The following is a 20,286-nucleotide window of genomic DNA, read 5'->3' as shown; positions in this document are numbered from 1 at the left end:
GAGGCTGAGGGAGCTGGGCTTGGTCAGTTTAGAGAGGAGATGGCTTTAAGGTGGGCCTCATAAAAGCTTCTCGGTGCTTAAGAGGAGGGGTTGAGCTCTTCACTGAGGTGTGCACAGTGGTGGGAAAATCGGCAGGAGAGGTCTGGATGGACATAGAGCAAGACCTGGAGGGGCTGCGCGGTCTCTATCCTTGGTGTTTACAGGAGCAGCTGTGCCTCCTCTTGCAGCCAGACGGCGGACCTCCACCGTCGGGGCCCCTTGGCAGCGGCAGTGCTCCGTGAGGCGGGGTGGTGGTGGTGGGGGGGGGGGGGCGGCGGCGAAGCCCAGAGGCGGCGGTGCGGGGCTGGACGCCCCGCCGCGGGACGGCGGCGGGAGGAGGCGAAGGGGCGCGGGGCGCCCAGGCGGCGCCGGGCCGCGGCGCGGAGGAAGAGGAAGTGGCCGCGGCCCCAGGCCGGCGGCGGGGCTCGGCGCGGAGCCGCCCGGCCCCGCTGAGGCGCCTCCCCGCCCGCCAGCGCCGCTGCCGCCCGCTCCCCGCGCCGCAAACTTTCTGCGCGGCGGAGGAAGCGCTGCCGGCGGGGCCGGGCGCCCCCGGGTGCCAGGTACGGCTCGCCCGCGGCCGGGCCGGGCGGGTCGGGTCGGGGCAGCTCGCGGTGCCGGTGCCGGGGAGCGCGGCCGCGGGGGGCGCTCCGCAGAGAAGCGGGGCGGGCGCGCAGAGCGGCGGCGGCGCGGGGCTGGGGCGGCGGCGCTCGCCGGGCTGAAGTTAGCGCAGCTGCCCGCGGGGAGGGCCCGGCACGGCGCGGCACGGCGCGGCACTGCCGAGGACGGGGTGCTGCCTTTGACCTCCCTGCTCGGCGCTGCGCCTCTGTACTGCGACCGGAGGTAAGGTGGTGGGCGGCAGCCGGCGGGGTACATCTCCGTCCTCCTCCGGCTCCATCGACACCCTCGTCGGGACCAGCCCGGTCTCCGCTTCGCGCCGCCGTGCGCTTCTGGAGAAGCGGGGCTGCTCCTGGAGGGGCTTGCAGGGCTCTGCCGCGATGCTGCCCGCCGGCCGCACCGCCGCTCCGTGCCGGGCTGCGGCGGGGCTGCCCGGGGCAGCCCGCCGCCGAGACCTTTTCTGCTAAAATCGTTAGCGTGTGTCAAACAACAGCGACTTAGCTATACCTGGCAAAATAGGCTCTAGTGTTTTCAGCTGAAGCTGGGACGCTCTAGCGTAGTTATATGCTAATTCTGTTTTTATTCTCGTGAAACTCTGTTAGGCTTTTTGTAGAAGAATAATTAACGCTGTCATGACATAGGTGATCTCCAGTTTACATGGGGAAATCTTGGTGTAAAGCTGCTTTTATGTTTTCTTTTTAATGAATCCAGTCAAATTTAGCTTCTGGCATTTAATTACAAGTTATTGGCAGTAATGCTGTTTTTCACAATACCAGTGGCCACATTTGTGTATTTAATTTGTTTCTTTTTTTTTTCTGAAAAAAAAAAAAGCTCAGAATGAACAGCTATTTTAGGAATCTAACTTAACCTCAAGTTAGTTACATTAGACATGGGGCTTTCCACTGCTTGAACGACGGCATTCCCCTGGTCCGAGAGCGAGAATGCAGCACCGAATGACTGTATACAGCTGCCATTAAATACTTAGGGGAGTTCTGAGCTGCGCTACTGGGAAATACAGATACCATATGGGGTAAAGTGTACTGGTAACAAAGTGGTCTCGAATTCTCTGGTGGAAAAGCTGGAAAGCTGGACCTACAGCCTTTCAGAGAGTAAAAAAAATCCAAATTGGTGAAGTATGAAAGAATAATCGCATCACCCTTATTCTCCAGCTTCATGCGAGGTCCCACAGCTTAACACCTGGCTCTGCTGCCCACTCAACCCTGGCAAATTGACTGGGGGTGAAGGGTAGTACTTCATGGCAAACCATCAAAGGGCAGCGAGCATAGGACTATCAAGTCTGTACAGATTTGTATTTTGCTATAGTCTTACTGTTCTTTGACTCCACTGTGCATACTTGGCAAAATGGATTGTTTTGTGTGTGTCTGTTTTCTGTGGGTTCAGAATGGTGTGAGATTATAGGAAAGATGGATTCCTATCTAAAGTTCTGGTGCGTATTTCTGTTACGTCCTTCAGTCTTTAATTTGTTAGGAAAAATAATAAAAAAAAAAGGCAGATGTTTTAGTTTTCTCTTGCATTTTTAAGAGTAGATCTCTAGACTTCCTTTGCATCTCAGTAGACTACTTCTGCCCTACTCCACTTGAAAGTGTCTTTCTTCAACATTTGTAACCACAGCACTTCAGAGGAAATTTTACCGGTACTTTGTCCAGTGCTATTAACACTTCCTTATTGTTACCATACATCACCTAAAACTATTTTCCAGAAATGAGTGCTAACGTTTGAATCTTTTGCTATACTAGTACTGAAAGAAAGCGTCATACTACCAAGCAAATATATCTTTTGAATAAGCATTATAGGATGATGTGGGTAGGGTTAGGAACAAGAGTCCTCTCTAGCCTACTGTTCCTCAGATTTCTTCCTCAAACCAGCATGCTTACCGTTTTTCTCCACCAGTTCTCTCTGATGCTGCTTGCTCTTCCTCCCACCTCTTTTCAGCACTGTGCACGAGTGCCCGCAAGCCAGCTTTGTGCCTCCAGAGAGAGGGTTAAGCGCAGCTGGTGGCACCACCTGGTTCCGGGGGCCCAGAGCCTGCACAGGTGGCGTTGCCTGCTGCAGACCTGGGACAGCGAGGAGGAAGGCAGAGGGTGTCATGCAGGGACAGACTTGAGCCCAAGACTGGTATTGCAAACACCAGAATGATGATAGCACCGAACAATATTTTGCTAATACACTGCAGATATAACATGAATCTGTTTGACACACTGCATACTAGGACTCTGCTGTTGTTATGACCTGTGGAAAAGGTATTATTTTAACTTTAGTGAACCCACATAGTAGTTATACATATGTTACTATGCTGCTTCTTAAAATTTCCCTAAGCTTTAGCAAACTCTTGAGGCTACGCCAGCAAGGCCCTAATTGAATAAATTACGTTTTCTTTCTTCTTTCATGTAGGCGCTGCCTTCTCTTGTCTTTCTGGGAGGTGCTACCAAACCCAGTTCAGTAGTTTGCTTTTCAGTTCTAGCAGTCGGACCTGCAGTTCCATGTGACAGTTCTCAGAATTCTTGATTTGAGACCATTTAGCTTTTCTGATCCGAGCTCTGCTTTTGTTCCGTTGTGGTCTCTGTGGCCTGTCTTACGGGACTTGTCTTCTGGCATGTTTTGCTTTATGCCAGGGCTTCTTGATCCGAGGCCATGGTTTTCTCTGCTGAGCTTTTTTCCTGTTTTTTGGAAGCTCTCTGCTTATTCTACCTTTCCTTCTTTATTAGGTAATTCATCTCTCTAGGCCTGGAAACCTTCTTATGAATTCTCTTGTCACTTCCTTAGGTTACAAATTCCGGAGATGTAAGTATTGCAAGTTAAACATGTTCCAGACCTCCTCTGTGTTCAAGTCCTCCAACTTTTCATTCCTGTTCATCTCACTGATGAGTTTTCTTAGTTTTTCAGATTTGCCTTTTGAAATTGAAAACCTTAATTGCAATATCCTTTGGTTGCTCTGCCATTTAATTTAAACCAAATCAATTATAAAGAGTAAAACTGGGATTTTCTTTCGGCAGTCCTTCTGTAAGCAGAGTCTCATCTAAGTGTAAAATCCTGATATTGCTGGTTGAATCAGTAACTATACGTTGGAAAAAATTGGTCAGTTATGGTATCTAGAAGTTGGTAAGGGTGATTAATAGTACTTTGTTCTTTGTATTTTTGAAAATAAGTCTTTCAGGATCTTTCAAACTACTTTGTAAATATGAGTTACTTAAGCTGTGGGAATGGATCACTTGTTTATTAAGTAGATGCCTAAATAGTTATCTGTATGGTAATACTCTTGAAAAAGGACCAGTTCAATCTCTCAGTAAGGAATTTCCCTCCTCATGATACAATCTCATGAAAAGCGTACGAGTGATAAACCAGAAGAAAGAACACAGATATGTGAGGAGCATGGCTTTATTCTGGGAAATAAATTCTTTCTTTGCTTAGCTGTTCATCCAGTTTGTGAAGTCTGGTGTTTTCAATCCTCTGCTTCATTTCTGCTTCTCTGCCTTTTTTTTTTTTTTTTTTTTTTTGCCTTCTTATTTCTCTTCTGCTTCATTGCTTGAACTGTGCAAGAAAAAGGACTTGGCCGTGATTTGCAAGCTCTCTCAGGATTTGTTTAAAGCTGCGTGGAGTGGGGGACTGAGCACTCTGGTATTCTGCAGGCCGGGGAGGATGCAAGAATTAAGTGAGCGTATGCCAGCACGTGAACTGTACTGAGCATGAAGTGCTTATTATTTTGAAAATGGGAAGGTCAGGATTGCAGGAGTGAGAGTTTAAGAAAATAAATGTGTCTCATTACTGCACAGCAAATGTGAAGTCCTGTAATTATTTGTAAAAGCCTTCTAGCATCCCTGTGAGGCAGCTAAGCATTGCCCACTGAAGGAAGAGCCAAGGTGGAAAGACTTGCTGAAATCAAGAGAGAAAACCGGTTAGTGTATTGCAGGTATCTTGTTTTCCAGCTGATGAACTTGCCAATATGAGCGCTATCTTCCACAATTTTGTGCAAGGAACTTCAGAAGTAACTTAGGATTTGTATTCTAAAAAGAAATTAATAATTCATGATAAAGCTTACAAAATGAGGTCACTAGTCTGAGGTCACTAGTCACATTTATATGTGTTAATGAAAGCTAGCTTGTTCTCTCTAATTGCTCTTAAAAACAAGCTGACAGTAATCTGCTTAGACAGCACCTTCTCCTTGGATGCCGTTGTAATGTAAATATTAAAATTACCTTGTTTATATTTCAGTTTAATAGTTTATTGCTCCTATACTTGTATTAGTATTTGAACGTCAGTCTAATATTGTATTCTTAGCAGCTGACTTCAGTTTTATGTGTATTTAAAAGAATTGTTTAGGGAGCCTTTTCAAAAGGTGCCTGTAAGTAGTAGTTGACACAATGCATTCCATAATATTGATACAGTTGGAATAAATTGTTTAGCCAATATATACTTAGTTGATAAACATCCCTTAAATTACTTAGTTTGATAATCTATTCAAGCTTCCATTAACCATGTGGTTCTGTTACTTTTCAGTGTAATTTTCATCATTATTTCTTGGAGATAAATTGTTATGGAGTTACATAAAAGGAGGGGAAGATGCATCAGAAAATTAGCTTCACATGTTTAAAAAATATCTGATAGAAGGCGAGCTTTTTCTTTTCTTTTCAACAAGAAAAGGGCACAAAGGAATCCTGGGGCCTTAACAGTTATTAACACGAAAATAGATGGTCAACTACATGGTATTGTTTTTTTGCTTGTTCTTCTTTGCTAATTCTGGACTCATTGTATTTCATCTGTTTTGAACACAAGCTCTTCTATGAAGTGAGAAAGCTAACCCAAGCTGCAGGGAATATTTTCAGAGATGAGGAGCTGAAAACTTCGCAGCTCTCTAATAAAGCAGTAAACATTCCTTCAGGATTCATTTGTTTTTGTGGATCACAGAGACGCTTAAAATGGAAATACTGGGGTTTTTTTGTCCTCTTGCTTTTCTCTTAGAACTTGTAGTTTTTCAATGATAGCATTTTAAATGGCAAAATATGGTCCTTGTTTCAATAAAACTTAAATTGGGAAAGAACGATTGGGGTAGGTTACTTGCTATGCAGAATTAGGTTTCTCTTCTGTTCCTCCAGACGCTCCCCAGACCTGCTCCCCTCCTACAGTGTACCAGGAGGGACAGTAATGGGGAGGAGGAGGCAAAAGAGGTGATGACTGTGGCTTACAACTTTGGGCTCTCACCCAAGATGTGCAAAACCCCCATTCACTTTTTTGAGCTCCAAGTTTGCACAAGCAAGCTGTTGTCCTGCTAACTCCAGCGCGGGCCTTTGTTGTCATTCAGAAGACACATCTGAGAATTAATCAACTGTAGACTTTGCTGCTCTTCTTGCAGTTCATCATAGTTTCCATTTTTGATGCTATGCAAAATTAAAATTAGATACAGACTCATAAACCTACAGTCATATCAGGGTTTCGGTTCTACTTTTATTGTGTGGCTGAACACAAGAACAGTTTTAGAGATTAGTAAAATCGTAGAATGCACGTAGGATTAGTTTGTAATCTAAGTAAAAAATGAGCATGCAGATGGAATTAGTCTTCTCAGCATGTGTATTTGTAAAAGCCCATAGCCAAGTCTTCATTTTAATGACTAATATTCTTCATTAGATGTTACTGTTTCTCTCCCTCACTTCCAAGAAACTCCTTGAGAAAGTAATGGGTTGGTAATGAACTTTTACATTCATAATGAAGAAGTTTGAGAATTTACTGCAGAAACAAAAATACTTGACCATTTTCAAAGGTTTTTTGAAAAGCAGAAAAAGAATTATTTTGTTTTGCTGTACTAAAAAGTAAATATTCCGTGATCAAATTTTGTTTTAACACTGAATAAAAGCAGTGGGAGAGTACACATGAGGACACAGAAAGCAGAGATAAATGTATGTGGTACAGTAGCTATAAAGCATTGCTTATATCAAAGCAATATATGCTCTGAAAAAGAGCTGAAATTGGTGTAGATTACTGAGCGTCAATGATGAAATATTTCTTACAGCAGTCTTCAGTACTGCAAAAGTAGAAAATTTAGGAAATTGTAGAAATGTAGAAAATGTAGGAAGGTGAATAATGTCCTGTTGACGTCTAGATTTCTAACTGAACTACCAAGGAGTTTTTTATTCAGACTTGAGAATGGAAAGACTCTGAACAGAAGTAAATCTGGCTGCTACAGGAAAGGAAGGAAGAGGACAGTAATATTGAAAAATTTTTGAAAAGTGAGAAATCGAATGTCCTCAAAGGGAGATTGTGAGATAACATTGGGCAGAATTTGGTGGTTCAGTGACTACTGGTTGTACATCATCAGTACCTCATAGGAAACTTTAAATATTCTCTATTTATACATCTCTTCTTTTTAATACTTAGACTTCTGTATTAAATTGGAAATTTTATTTCTTAAGATTTATTTTCTACTGCTGCAGCACTTGAATAGTAATTACTGTGGAAAAGATTGTGCTGTTGTGAAACTTGTTTTTTTCCTACTGATATCTCATTTCTCTTCCTGTGAAAAGGTCCTTTTTTATTCATGCATGCTTTAGTCACATAAATATAATAATCCAAAAATAAAGAAATGTGGGGATTTTTGCTCGGTTTTTGGAAGAAGGGAATGCAATAGGTACGTTCTAGGATGCTAACTGAAGTTTTAGGCAAGTGGCTAGAAGGTGAAAATCTTCTGGTCAGCGTTTACTTAGCTCATTCACGTGAAAAGTTGCCTGGATTCAGTCCTGTCCCAAACGGGCAAGTGTCGCCAGAGCAGATTGGGTATCGGCATCGTCTTCAGGGCTTGTTGCTGGCACGGGCGCAAGGATGGGCCGCTTTCTCCACGGAGGTGCTGCTTGAAGGAGCAGCACAGGGAAGTGTTCACTGCAGCTGCTGGAAAAGCAGGGGCTGGTGTTTTTCAGCACTTTCACTCCACTTAAGGAAAGAATGCAAAACTCTCTGCGATATGAAATACAGCTTTTCATAGCTTCTTGTAAGGTCCCCAAGGTCTCCTTCTGCAGCCATCCATCTGGAGAGTCCTGCGCATTTCAGACTCCCTCTAACTAAGGGTTGCAGACACTGCTGCTTAATGACCTCTGAAATGGATTTTTTTTCCTTTCATAACACAGTACTGTACATTTATTATGTATAAGAATTACCGGACCATCGCTGAAACAAGAAATTTGATTCACTTGCTAATATTTATTGCTGTCTTAGTTCCATATCCAACAAGATATTGAAGCAGATGTGTTCTGCTAGATGTGTTCTGCTACAGTCTATGAAAATACTCTTAGTATCTTAAATTAGGCTTAAATTATACTGCTATTAAAATAAACAACATTTTAGTCATGTGATAATCATATTGGACTGATAACCTTGTATTATGAAGGGATGTAGCTGAGCAGGCAGAAGAAAGAAGTTGTTGTATACATGAAAGTATAGTCCTTGTTTTACTTAATAGTTGCAATTACAAAAAATAATAGCAGAAAGCTATTTTTTTTGAAATAGAACAACATCCCGAGGATTTTTAACCTTAAATTTACAAAATCAAGAAACCCCCCAGCAAATCTAGTTTTCATTTACAGAAATTGTTAAAATGATGTAGCTTATGCTTTTCTGCCAAAATAAAGAGAGAAGGTTGTTTTCTGTTGGATGAATCCCATAGTATTTAAAGTTTGGGAACACATGATATACCATTCATTTTCCTAAATATGTTTGTACTGAAGCTCTGGGGGTTTTTAGCAAATGTTCTTTCTGCGCCCAGTCTCTGTTTGAGTCGATGCTTGTTTACTATGGTAGTTTTTAAGGTTTGATCTGTTGATCAGTCCTATTTTCATACCATTATTAACGACTTTGGAACGAGGTGTCGGTATGCACTTACAGAACCTGCAGTTGGGGGGCTGATATCGCTGATATGGAAACGGATTCCAGCCCCAGCCAGGATGTGGGAGGAACTGAAGAAGTGGAAATGAAAAGAAATAGAACAAAGTTGGGAGTATTGAGCAAAGACTTCTGGTATAAATTGGGAGCCGCTTGATTGGGTGTGGTGGATAGAAATAGCGGAAAATAGGTGCTTTGGCTAATGGTAAGATGGTAGTAAACTGTCAGTGTTACACAGCTCTGCAAAAAGGTAGTGTGATTTTTAGGGGCGCTAGGCAAGTGACTTCGAGTAGAGACAGGGAAGCACTGCTGCTGCTTGGGTGGGCGTTGGTAGGGTCTCATCTGGAGCGCGTGGTCACCTGTGCTCCAACGGAGACCTGAAAGTAGGAACGAGGCAAACGGGAGTCGCTGGGACGGTTACGGGAGCTTCCGCCTCGTGAGCGGCACGGAGCGTATTTGTCCCAGCGAGACACAGGAGGGGACGCGGTAACTCTTCGTAAAGTGGCTTTACAAGTCAATATAAGAGAGGGATAGAAACCAAATCATCCAGAGTGGCCTCGCAGCATGCAGGGTGGCCTGCGGGGAGCACCCTGTGTCACCGGTATTCTGCATTTCCCTCCCCTTCCCGAAGTGTTAGTTGCCCTTTGGGAGGCAAAGGCAGGTTGTGTAGTGGGTTGTAATAAAAATAAATAAATAATAATAATAAAAAACCCCAACCCTCGGGTGCCTAGCTGGTGTGTATCTCTATCTTCTCGTACTAACTGCTGGTTGAAATAATTCCCCCCTGATCTGACAAGCGTCGTCGCAGGGGAACGAGAGGATCTGGCCTCCTCTGCAGCGTGGGGCGCTGGTGCCTTCCTCGATCCCCCGAGTGTTTTCACCCAGCGCTGCTTCCGTTTCTTCGTACGGGCGGTTACAACGCAGCGCGCCGTAATCCCCAGGGTACTGGGAAATACTTGGCCTATGGCAGAAATGGTTGTTAGGAGTAATTATTTAAAATGCTGTAGACTGGCTGCTTGTTAAAGAGAACCGGATTGCTTTAGCCCGGTTCGGTGATCGTATGCCTCTTCCTCTCTTTTAAAGATGGTCTCTGTAAAGTGTCCTTACCCCCCACCTCCGCCCCCAGCCTTCCTGGAAAAGTGAGGTGGAAGGAAGGAAGGTACTTTGCTGAATGTGCTGGTATTTCTGTCTTTACAAATCCGCTTTCTGCACTGAATTACAGATCTAAATATTAATTTGAATGTTACAAAGGTAAAAAGATAACGCGATATGCTCTTGTAGTAATTGCATATAAAAAATTGTTATTAAGTTGTCAACGCGTACATTAGCATCGTTATTTTGCGTTTTCTGTTGCTTTTCATAACGGAATATGTCTTCCAGAGTATATTATTGCATGCATTTGAAAAGATGCAAAATGCATGTGTTAAACTGTCACTTTTCCAGTAAAATAATACTATGTCTGAGGCTTGATGCAAGTGCTAAATATTTCAGTCAGTATCTTGGCATCTATTCAAAATCTACCATTTCATATAGTTTATATTTAAAAACTAAAAGTCACCTTAATACGATATTATAGTGTGTGGAAACGGAAAATAGCAAAGGTGAAAACCAAAATGAATGTGGGTTGGTGTTTTTTTTGTTTTTGGTTTTCTTTTTTTAATCCTTTCCCCTCGCCCCTTTGTATCAGGAGCTGCTGAAATGGGTTGTGGATTGAACAAGCTAGAGAAGCACGATGAAAAACGACCTGGTAATATCTATTCAACTTTGAAGAGGCCCCAGGTAGAAACCAAGATAGATGTTTGCTATGAGTATCGATTCCTGGACTTCACGACACTAAATGATAGTAAGTACACCTCCCCTTTTTTTTTCGCCTCCCCCTAAGTTAACAAGTTGAATGCTTCGTAATGTCCTTAAATAGAGTAGCATGTGTAATAGTTAAGTTCTTAAAATGTTCTAGTTCTTTTAAGTAAATGTCTTCTAGTCGGTCACAATACTTGCATGAAAAGATCTTACTTGGAATTTTCTGTAAGTTTTTAATATCTATTGATAGCTGCTCAGATTGCAGTTTCTTTTTATCCATGATTGTTTTTTTTTTTTTTGTTCTAAAGATGTGTGCCAGTTTGCCTTAATTTATGTTTTATTGAAGTCTCATATGGTAAAGCAATTTAGGTCTGGCAGGTTATATACAGTACTGCTTTTTTTTCTTCTTTCCTTTTTAGTCCATATGCTCCCTCAGGAGTGTTTTGAGAGGATAAAGACAGTGTTTTCAGTTTTGCTAATCTACCTAAGTGATTTTTATGTGGTTACAAATACTTACAGGTGCATCCACGTGGGAGGAAACACGAAAATGTGAGATGCTGAAGCTTTAAAACATCGGGGGAGGTGGGGGAGAGAGGTCCAGTCTCAGGCATTTCGTTTACTTTTTTTTTTTTTGGTATCTGAAATGGTTTGTTTCAATTCATATGACTATCCATAGACACTCCATTTCTTTCCTCCCTGATTGACATCGAGCAGCTCTGCCAGTATTGCTCACGCCGTCGCCTGTGCCCTCCTTCGCTTCAAGATTAGCCTGTTCCACAAGCAATTACTCCTCACACCATTTGGAAATCTGCAGCTTGAGCAGAAGGCTGGGACCTGCTTCTTGCTATATATAAAACAACACAGTACCAAGATCTGTTAGAGCTGGCTGGCAGGATGCCAGGTGCAGCTCTGTGCCTTTGCCCTGGAGCGTGCTGCCGCCACTCTGCTTTTGCAAGCCGGGTCGCAGGGGGAGCCGAAGCAGTAGGTTCCTCTCTGCGAAAGGCGAAGAGCTGCAGGTAGCTTGTTTGCTGTGCGTGGTTCTGTGAGTTCATCCCAGAGTCGTATGACTTTGTTGTTCTTTAAAGTTTGCTGCAAGTGGGCTAGGATTTGGAAAAGGTGATTGAACAGGAGGCAATGTGGGAGCTGAGAAATTTTACCTTCACGGATTTCTCTTTGACTGGGATGCGTCGCGGTTATTGAAAGCACCGAACAGTCGGAGAAGAATTGTTTTTCTCCTGTTTTGCGTGTAATAATTGTTTCTACACTTACTTATTTTACTTTCAAACTGAGCTTTCTGAGTTCTGAGAAATTTCATTTCTGTAGCTTTATAGATTGACAACTTTACTGCAACATATGGCACATTGTGGAATTGGTGAATACAAGACTTCGTATAGTGAATACGAATTAATATATGTATAGGCTTTTCTGTCATGGCTCATCGCAGTTCTACCTGAATGCCTCTTCACTACAAGCTTTACTATGTATATTGTCCTAACATCTCGGGAAGTATATATCTCTGCCACTGTAAGGATGAGGAACAAGTACACACAGTAGCAACATGACCTGCCTCAGGCACAGAGCACATCTGGCACAGAGCAAAAAATAAAACCTAAGCCCTATTTAAATGGATCGGTTTGTTTTAAAGCGTACTCCTACGTTGTTCTTACTAGTCCTGGATTGCTCTATCATGGTTTTAGAAGTTTAGTTTTCAGACAATCATGAGGAGAGGTACTTTTATCAAATCCTTTGGCTTGCTGAAGAGCGTAAGCTACTCAGCTGCCACTGAGTTGTGGCTTCTGCTCTGGCACGTTGCACCCTGTCACTGTGGTCTCTGACGATGCCAACGGGTAGACAGGCAAGGGTGGGATGGAGCTGCTGTTCCTGCTCTTTCTGCTCAGTATCACCCACAACAACAAGTGCTCTCAGCATGTGGCAGGGGAGCAGCTCCTGGTGATGCAGCTCCGTCCCTGCTCGTGTCCTTGCCGTACGGAGCCTCACGACCGAGTACGTAGCGGTGTGGTGCTCTCCTCAGTGGTGAGAGCTCTGCTAGCAGCATCACTGCTTCATTTATATAACAGTTCAAAAGTAACCCCTACAGGGTAACCAGAGTTAACGATGAATGTTCGACAAATGCCTGTGGGGGTTCAGACACCCTTGCTGTGGATTCTCTTTTTGAAAATGAAGTGCTCACAGCTGTGTAAGAAGAACTTTGTCTAGGTTGTAGAGGCTGTATGCTGTGAATCTGCTGTAGTCCTTTCTGTGCATATATATCCTGGCATCTTTTCCACAGGTTGTCTGCTTCAGTTTTCATTTTTAAAATAAGCCATACTGAACTATGAGTGGCTGCATAGTGTTTTATTATATCCTTATTCTAGGCCTTATTTAAAATGCTGCTGAGCCTGACTCTGAAGGCAGTTAGTCATTTTCTCTGAGGCTTTTCTCTACAGTGTTTGCTGCTCTGATATCTGTATCTCTCACAAGCGTTTAATCTTATGGTTGGAAGAATGTGATTATCTCCATTTTGCAAATAGGGAGCTAATACACAGAGAGATTACTGACAGAAGTTTTTTTCTAAGTACTTAGTGTTATTTCATGTATTCCAACAGCAGCTCTCACTGACTTTAGATATAAATGTGGTTACCGATCACATTTGCAGGTTGGAACCTATAATCTCAAATCTGATGACCAGAAAATCCAAGACAACTTCTGAAATGTTGTGTATGTTTTTAAACTACAGTTTCACAGGCAACTAACTGTACATAAAAGTTTGCTGCTGCTATACTTGGGGAAGTCTTGCTCGCCTCATCAACCATGAAGTGCTACCCTCTACCTCGTACCAGCCTTGAGAAGCTGTTTGACCTCATGAATCTGGCAGAAGACTATATAGTCTCCATTAAATCAGCTCACAGCATCTTTTGAACCCATTCCCGTAGCATCAGTCTGTCCAAAGCAAGTATATAATTCAATCCTCCTGGTCATTTCTCTCTTGTCTTAGCCAGTAAGTTACCTTTTCTTGTTGTCCTTGGTTAGTGTTTACCTTCTGACTTGCACAATTGAAGGAACCTACAGGAAATACGTTCCTGTATTAAAAATTTTCATTCGTTCCCAAACTTAAGCCTTGCTGTGCACTGATTGAGGCAGATTTCCGATAGAAAATACAGTGTTTGATCACTTAAAGTACTGTATAAATAATGCATGTGTGCAAAAGACTGAATTAAGGTTGCAAGTGTAACCTTCATTCTGACATTTCCCAGTGTTACAGGCTTGACATACTTGAATGTAGAGTGTTTGCAGAAAGATTTCCTAAGCTTTTAAGGAAAGCAGTCTGTGAAGAACCCCTCTTTTTCCACTGTGTGCCATGAATACTGATACCTGTATTGTTCTTCAGAATTAAACCCCTTAGATCTGCCAAGCTGACCTTTACTGTGTGCGCAAGTGTGATAATTGACAGTAACAAAGGGTTATCATCTGTAGTAGACTAGCACTTGAGCAATAAAGAACACTCTGCTAAGGCATTTCAAAGCCTTAGGTGGGCGTCTTATTTTTCTGTTGTTGGCCCTTTAATGTCTGCTTATGAGCCTTCTCGTTCTTGTTTCTGCTAGGAAACAGGAAATCACGACCTGTCCTCCAAGAAATCGCAACCTGTCTTCAGTATTGTCCCTTGACAGTGTCATGCTCTGCGCTGCTCCTTAGGCTTCCGCACTGTCCAGAGCGTATGGACGACTGCTCTCTCTCCGGTGAAATCATGCCAGACTACACTTGAACTAAATTGATGAAATCAGCACAGTTTTTATTTGTCGAGAAGGCGTTAATCGAAGGCATTATTGATGGGTCAACAAAATGCTTGAGATGGTGCAGAGCATGGGTAGGACCTTCCCCCTGTTGGCAGTAGTTGCCCTGATCGTAGCATGTAGTTTCGCTCCCGGGTGCTCATCCAGCTCCCCCTCTGCCCCGACCTCGCTGTCACCTTATAAAACTTGTTGCCCTTGTGTAGTCCAGTCCCGTGTCAGATTACTCTATCTTCAGCAAGTTTCCTCTGACAAGTTTTACTTTGTTGTTTTTTTAGAAGAGAAATGTATAAATACTCTGCATTCCTGCTATGTTTTGATCTGATTCACCTATTTTGGAAAACTTCCCTTGGAACAACAGATGGTAGGAAAAGTGAGCTCTGCATCTTCTTTGTCTTTTATTTCTTTTCTTTCACCTCTTTTCAGTTATGATAACTATTTGAGAGCAACAGGGGATCTGATATTTATTTATCGCTCCCCTCCTTCCCAGCCTTGTGTAGAGCTTTTTACTGACTTGATTGGAACCTTTTTGCTTCACTTTACATTCCTATTGTAATTCATTGCCCTGATGAGTTACGACAGGTTTTGGCCTTGCATAAAGTTGGCGTGAAACATATGCTAGCCATGTGATGCGAATGAAATGGGGGTATAAATTTTTTCTAAATGGAGAAAGGCTATATTCTGAACAAGCCATTTTGTGCTATAAAACCACTAAAATCCAGATGTTTTGAGTGACAAAATGAGAAATAACAATACTTCTTGTGTCCCAAAGAAGTTCATAAGTCATACTCTGAATGCGAGGACTATGTTTTTTATCCCTATTGTCAAGAATTTGTCTCTTTTTAGTGGGCAGGTTTAGCTCAGTTGGTTAGAGCGTGGTGCTGTTAATGCCAAGGTCGCAGGTTCAATCCCCGTACGGGCTATGCTGAGAGTTGGACTAGATGATCTCCAGAGGTCCCTTCCAACCTTACCATTCGATGATTCTATGAAAAAGATCAGAATGACAAAAATTAGTAGTAATGGTGAAGTTATTAGCTACATTTCAACACTTTTGCTCTGTTTTGCATAAGTATTGTCATCTAAGGACTGCATTCCTAGCCCAAAATACTTCCAGTGTCCCAAATGTGGTGCATGCATAGGTCCTTTCTGAATTGAGACATTTGATTGAGATACATACGTACCTACATACAATATTACATGTGTAGTATTTTGCAATTAACATGTCTTTGTACATATCTTTAAAGTGCTGATGACCTTATAGATACTATACAGTCATCTTTTGTGTCTAGTTATACTGCTCAAAAAACAGCTGGGCATTTATTTGACTTTATTGCTTTTCCCTAATAGAAACACAAATAATGTGTAAACGAACTTTTATGAAGTGGCATACTTTTGTATTCAAATTGAAAATAAAGCATTTCAATATGGAGATATTCTTTAATTAGGATTACACTGCAGTTGTGTGTAGGCTGCATAGTTTAACTTACTATGAAAATTCAGTTGGAGAGAGGAAAGAAGGAATCTGTTTGGAACTTGGAAACGTCATGCACTAAGAAGCTTGCAAGTTGGGGATAAGTGAAAGCGTTTTTCCATAGGATTTATATGCACTCTTTAAAAGGGAATTCTGTTTGCTACAGAAGGTAGTATTTGTTGTTGACTTCAGTGATTACCATCTCTTCCTACCAGTAATTTTTATATTACATTAAGTCGTTATTTGTGCCTGGCTTCTGCCTTCTGTTTCCTTTCACCATTCATTAAAAAAAAAAAAAAAAAAAAAAAAAAAAAAAAAAAACCCTCTGAGCAAGGGGCTGTGTGTCTGGAAAAAAAAAGAACAAACCCTACAACCCTGCATTTGCAGGTGTTCTTATTTGATTTAAGACTAGTAAAAGCAATTGTTTTCCCATTATTGAAGTTATTTAATTTCCTGCTTTCCTTTTGTAAGTAGAGGAACATAAATGAAATCAGCCTTCTACATTTGTGCTTCCAGTTGACCAGCTTTGTTACCACCATTTTATCCTCAGGAGTGATGAAATGAAGTTAGCATGGCAAAATGTTATTGGGTTATTAGAGAAGTGATAGCCTGAACCAGATTGGACATTGATAGTGTTTAACACAGGCTGAAAAATACCTTTTATAAACTTTGCTTCAGAGGAGATTAATATGTAACAGATTGAGAGCAGTAGGATGATGAGCGGAAGAAGGCAATGGATTACTTGTGTGGTATCTCTATACTTCATGTCTTGTCTCAGAATAAATCCAGTATGGCTTTTAAGCTCAGATCTGCTAATGCTTCCCCTATGTTTCAGCTTCATCCACGTGACTATCCTGTTCAACTGTTTGACAATATGCGCATGAAAATACGCACGTGATAAAAAAGAATCAGCATAAGGCATTTGCTAGATCTAAGCTTCAGTCCTCTCCATTAATGCAAACATGAAAAAATTAAATTCTCAGCTTCTTTAATGCTGGTATGTTGTTTCAAATGAATTGCAGCTTCTCCAAGCAGTCTATGGTAATCTGTAATTGTTCACTTGCCACTGTAAGTCGCAGCAAAATGAAATATTCAGACTATAGCAATTTATAAAACTTATTTGTACATCTTGGAAAACTTGCAATTTGAAATAAAAGGGGCATTCCATATGTCAGTAGTTTAATAAATGCAGTAAATTACATCATAAATATAATTGCTTTAAATAATTAATAGAAATAGTTCAGACTTCTTTACCATGGTTGATTTTTAATTGAGAATGCATAGCTTGGGTAAAAGTCTACAAGGTATATTTTAGCTTCTAAATACAAGCTTTGCTTTCTATGATGATTGTATATAGATCTTTTATGGTAGACTATGCACACATTTTATTGATGTACAGATACAGATGTGTTCATACATACAGGAGAGAGAATGTGTATGTGCTATATATACACATGTATATTTTGTATGCAAATTTAGATTATCCAGCTGGGTTATTCATACAGATATGAACATCTGACCTGTTAGGTTTTGCATTATGGTTGCACTTAGTTGTGCTACAATATAAAATATTAAGATGTCTATCTGATGTCATAGAATGACTGTAACAGAACTAGGAATAGGGTCTATTCCGGTCTAGTGCTCTAGCCTTAGAGCACCCTCCTCACTGAATCTACAGCAAGTTACGACTTAACTTTTCGATCCTATATCCTAGTTGCATGCCTGTATAAAAGCTGTACCTTTTCATAACTTTCAAACACTTTGAAATTAAGAACAAAAATAGTAACTCATGTTTCCTGTTTCTTCAAGGCCCAGCTGCACTGTGGCACTGCTAATTTGTATAATAATAGTTGTACTTTGTAGGCTAGATAGAAGCTTAGATACAGTCTATATTAGAAATTTCAGATATGATGAAGAGTGCAAATATGATCTGCTTTGGAGCGATATTTCTGATTTGTGATCTGTGGACATGGACCTCTAAGGGCTTATAAAGTTCTGACTGTGGGAATCTGTCTGGCTCATGGCAAATCAAAGGTAAAAAGAACCTGAACACATATGGCAGTATTAATTGGGAAGTCAATGTTTCCTTGAGCTGCTTTTATGGAATCTCACCCCAAATATATCTAGCAATGTAACATTTTTATTTATTTATTTATTTTTGTGCTGACTCCATGCAAGTCCTTGGGTAGTGGGTGTGTGCAAATAAAAATGGCTGAGGGAGGGAAGGAACGTCTGTGAGATTGTGCCTATTTGTGTATGTTCCACATTGTGAAGAAATATGGTTGCTGCAAGTCATGTTTGCGTTAACTTTCCATTCTCAGACTGAAGAGTGGGTAGCCGGAAGAGTCATTTTTACCATTTAATTGTTGATTGTATCTACTGTGGTTGCTGACGCTTCTTTTTAATGTAGTTACTGAATTCTTACAACAGATGCTTACCATACGTGTCTCATACATGAATGTTAGTTTCAATTCACTCACATCGTCATGAAAAAGTAGGTACAAATCTGTATAAAAAGATTTGTGAGCTTCTAAGAAACCTTTCAATCCTATCAGCAGCTCAGGAATTGCACATGATCTTTCCGAATGCCCTTGTCTTTTCTTTTGCCTCTGGCTTTGCACATTTTTCCAATCTTTGTGTGGTTTTCCTCCTCCTGATGCTGTTCAAAAGCCAAGGAGTGAGATTTGGCAGTCTGCAAGCCTGGTAGACAGGCATTGCTTGCTGATGGAATGATGAAATTCTTCAAGCCAGAGAGGTCCAATCCTGTTTTTCCTGAAACAAGACCTCCCCTGTGTTTAATTGGAACAGGATCAGGTCACATGCTTGTAACTTTAAATAATAAATGCCTGATGGCTTTCTTATGGAAAAGAAGTGGTTAGAAAGAATCTCTGCAGTAATTTGTTTAATCTTTTTATGACTTGTTACTACAAATTCCTTGACATCAGCCAGATAAAAGATGTTATATGAGACGTTTTAATTTTAATGAAGGAGTTCATAATCAATTACTTTGTAAATAGGAGTTGTTGCTTGGCTAAAACCTCGTGTAAATGGAGCCATAGGAATGGGAGTTTTAAAACTGGTTAATCCTAAGTGGAGATACCCCCTTTGAGAGAAAGCAGAAATTGTTGATGTTTCCGGCTCTTGACTGTGAGAAATCATATTTTTTTTCTTTAAACTGTGCTGAGAAGAACCCCACAGGCAAATGTAACTTGGTTGTGTGGGATTTCTCTGTCTGCATTTATTTTTCTTGTCTTCCTAGATGAACAATAAAGAACCTCTATTGTGATGGAAACAATATAGATGTTTAGCTATTTTATATAGCATAACGTATAACTGTCTTACTGAGTCAGAGTCAGGGGCCCAGTGTTGGCTAGTATTGATTTGGACTGTGTGTGTCTTAAGAGCAGGAGGAGCAGGCTGATATGTTGGAGCAGTTGCCTCCAAGGAACCTACACTTACATTAAATGCCTTTTGAGCGTTTTACTTTGGACTGAAGTTGGTGTGCTCTTGTAAAATGAACATCTTACTACATGCAGCTCAAAAAGGTATCGGACAAACCTTTGCTTTCTGGCCTTTCTTCTGTGGGTCACTCTAGGAGGTGTCATTTTGCCCTAGTATCTATTTCATGCAGATGACAACATTGCCTCTGCCATCAGCACCTATATGAAGACTTCACATGTGAAAGCAAGCTTAAATTCTGTTCCTATCCCTGTTCCTGGTTTGTTTCTGTTCCTGCTTGTTCACACATCTCGCTGTTGAGCCTGCTACCTGACTTTGTTGTCCTGACTTTGTTTTGCCACTGGCCAAACAAAGGTGGAACTGGGGAGGGAATGGTGGCCTTCCTCCTGCAGCTGTGGCAGCTGCTGTGCAAGCACATGCCAGATGAACTGACTGCCTTTCTCCTGCATACCCATTTAGCTGAGGAGGAAGACATGGACTATGCTTGACTTCCTTGAGTTTTCACTGCTATGACTGCTTTGCCCTTGGTCCACTGGAAGCAATGTGTCTGGGAGATTAGGTTGGACTGGTGGGGCTAGTGCTTGGTCCTTTGCACCAAGGACAGACAGTGTGGTGGGTCAAAACTTGTAGATACGGAGGGACACAGTTCGGTTATAAGCTACTGCCATGACTTTGCCATTATTAGACAAAATTTTGGGAGTCCAAACCTGCCCTCAAGAGTATGACTGGGAGCCTCATGAGTGCAATGCCTGTTGGTCTGTGGCTAAGCATTTTGGTGGGGCCAAAGCTGCTGTGGTCATGATTAAGGCCTCCAAGGCCATCCTCCAAGCACTGCCTTTGCGGAGAGGTACAGTAGAGCTGAGTACAGAAAGGAGGCAAAGTGCCAAAGGAAACTGTGGTTCACGGCTTCTGTAATATATATGTCATGCAGTGAATAAAATCAATAGACTGTCAATACCTGTATGACCTGTTTACCACCTTCTCCTTCTCTCCTGGTAGCAGTTGACCCCATATCCCTTTTAAGTCAGCATAGTTATTTTTTTGTCTTCATTGCCCTCTATGCCTTTTTTGACCTTTTCTTCCTATTGAGAGGTACCTTTGACTGCTGTCTTAATAGCCCTCAGGAAACTGTAGAGACTTGGAAAAGAGTTTGTTGCTAAGGAAGAGTGTAGCTGAAAAGTGGCAGCAGCATGCCATGCGGGAGAAGGGAGGGGTTAGGGTGGATGTGCTTGT

The 20,286-nt window shown here is 41.8% G+C and overlaps 1 protein-coding gene across 2 annotated transcripts in view; it reads left to right on the top strand.

Moving 5' to 3' along the window:
- The first annotated feature begins 464 nt into the window (after positions 1-464).
- The window catches only part of RFTN1 (raftlin, lipid raft linker 1), a 96,401-nt gene continuing 76,579 nt past the window's right edge, over positions 465-20,286 (top strand). The window contains exons 1-2 of one of the 2 annotated variants that reach the window (XM_062569292.1): positions 465-599; positions 10,223-10,378. In XM_062569292.1, coding sequence (XP_062425276.1) covers positions 10,234-10,378 — 145 coding nt within the window. In that variant the 5' untranslated portion in view covers positions 465-599; positions 10,223-10,233. Of the gene's footprint in view, positions 600-799; positions 880-10,222; positions 10,379-20,286 lie in introns of those variants that run through there. The other variant, XM_062569291.1, reaches the window with a different exon arrangement.

Source organism: Rhea pennata, chromosome 2 (genome assembly GCF_028389875.1).
Source record: "Rhea pennata isolate bPtePen1 chromosome 2, bPtePen1.pri, whole genome shotgun sequence".
Lineage (NCBI taxonomy): Eukaryota > Metazoa > Chordata > Aves > Rheiformes > Rheidae > Rhea > Rhea pennata.
The sequence above is the reverse complement of the archived record's forward strand: the minus strand, read 5'-3'. Positions and strand labels throughout refer to the sequence as shown.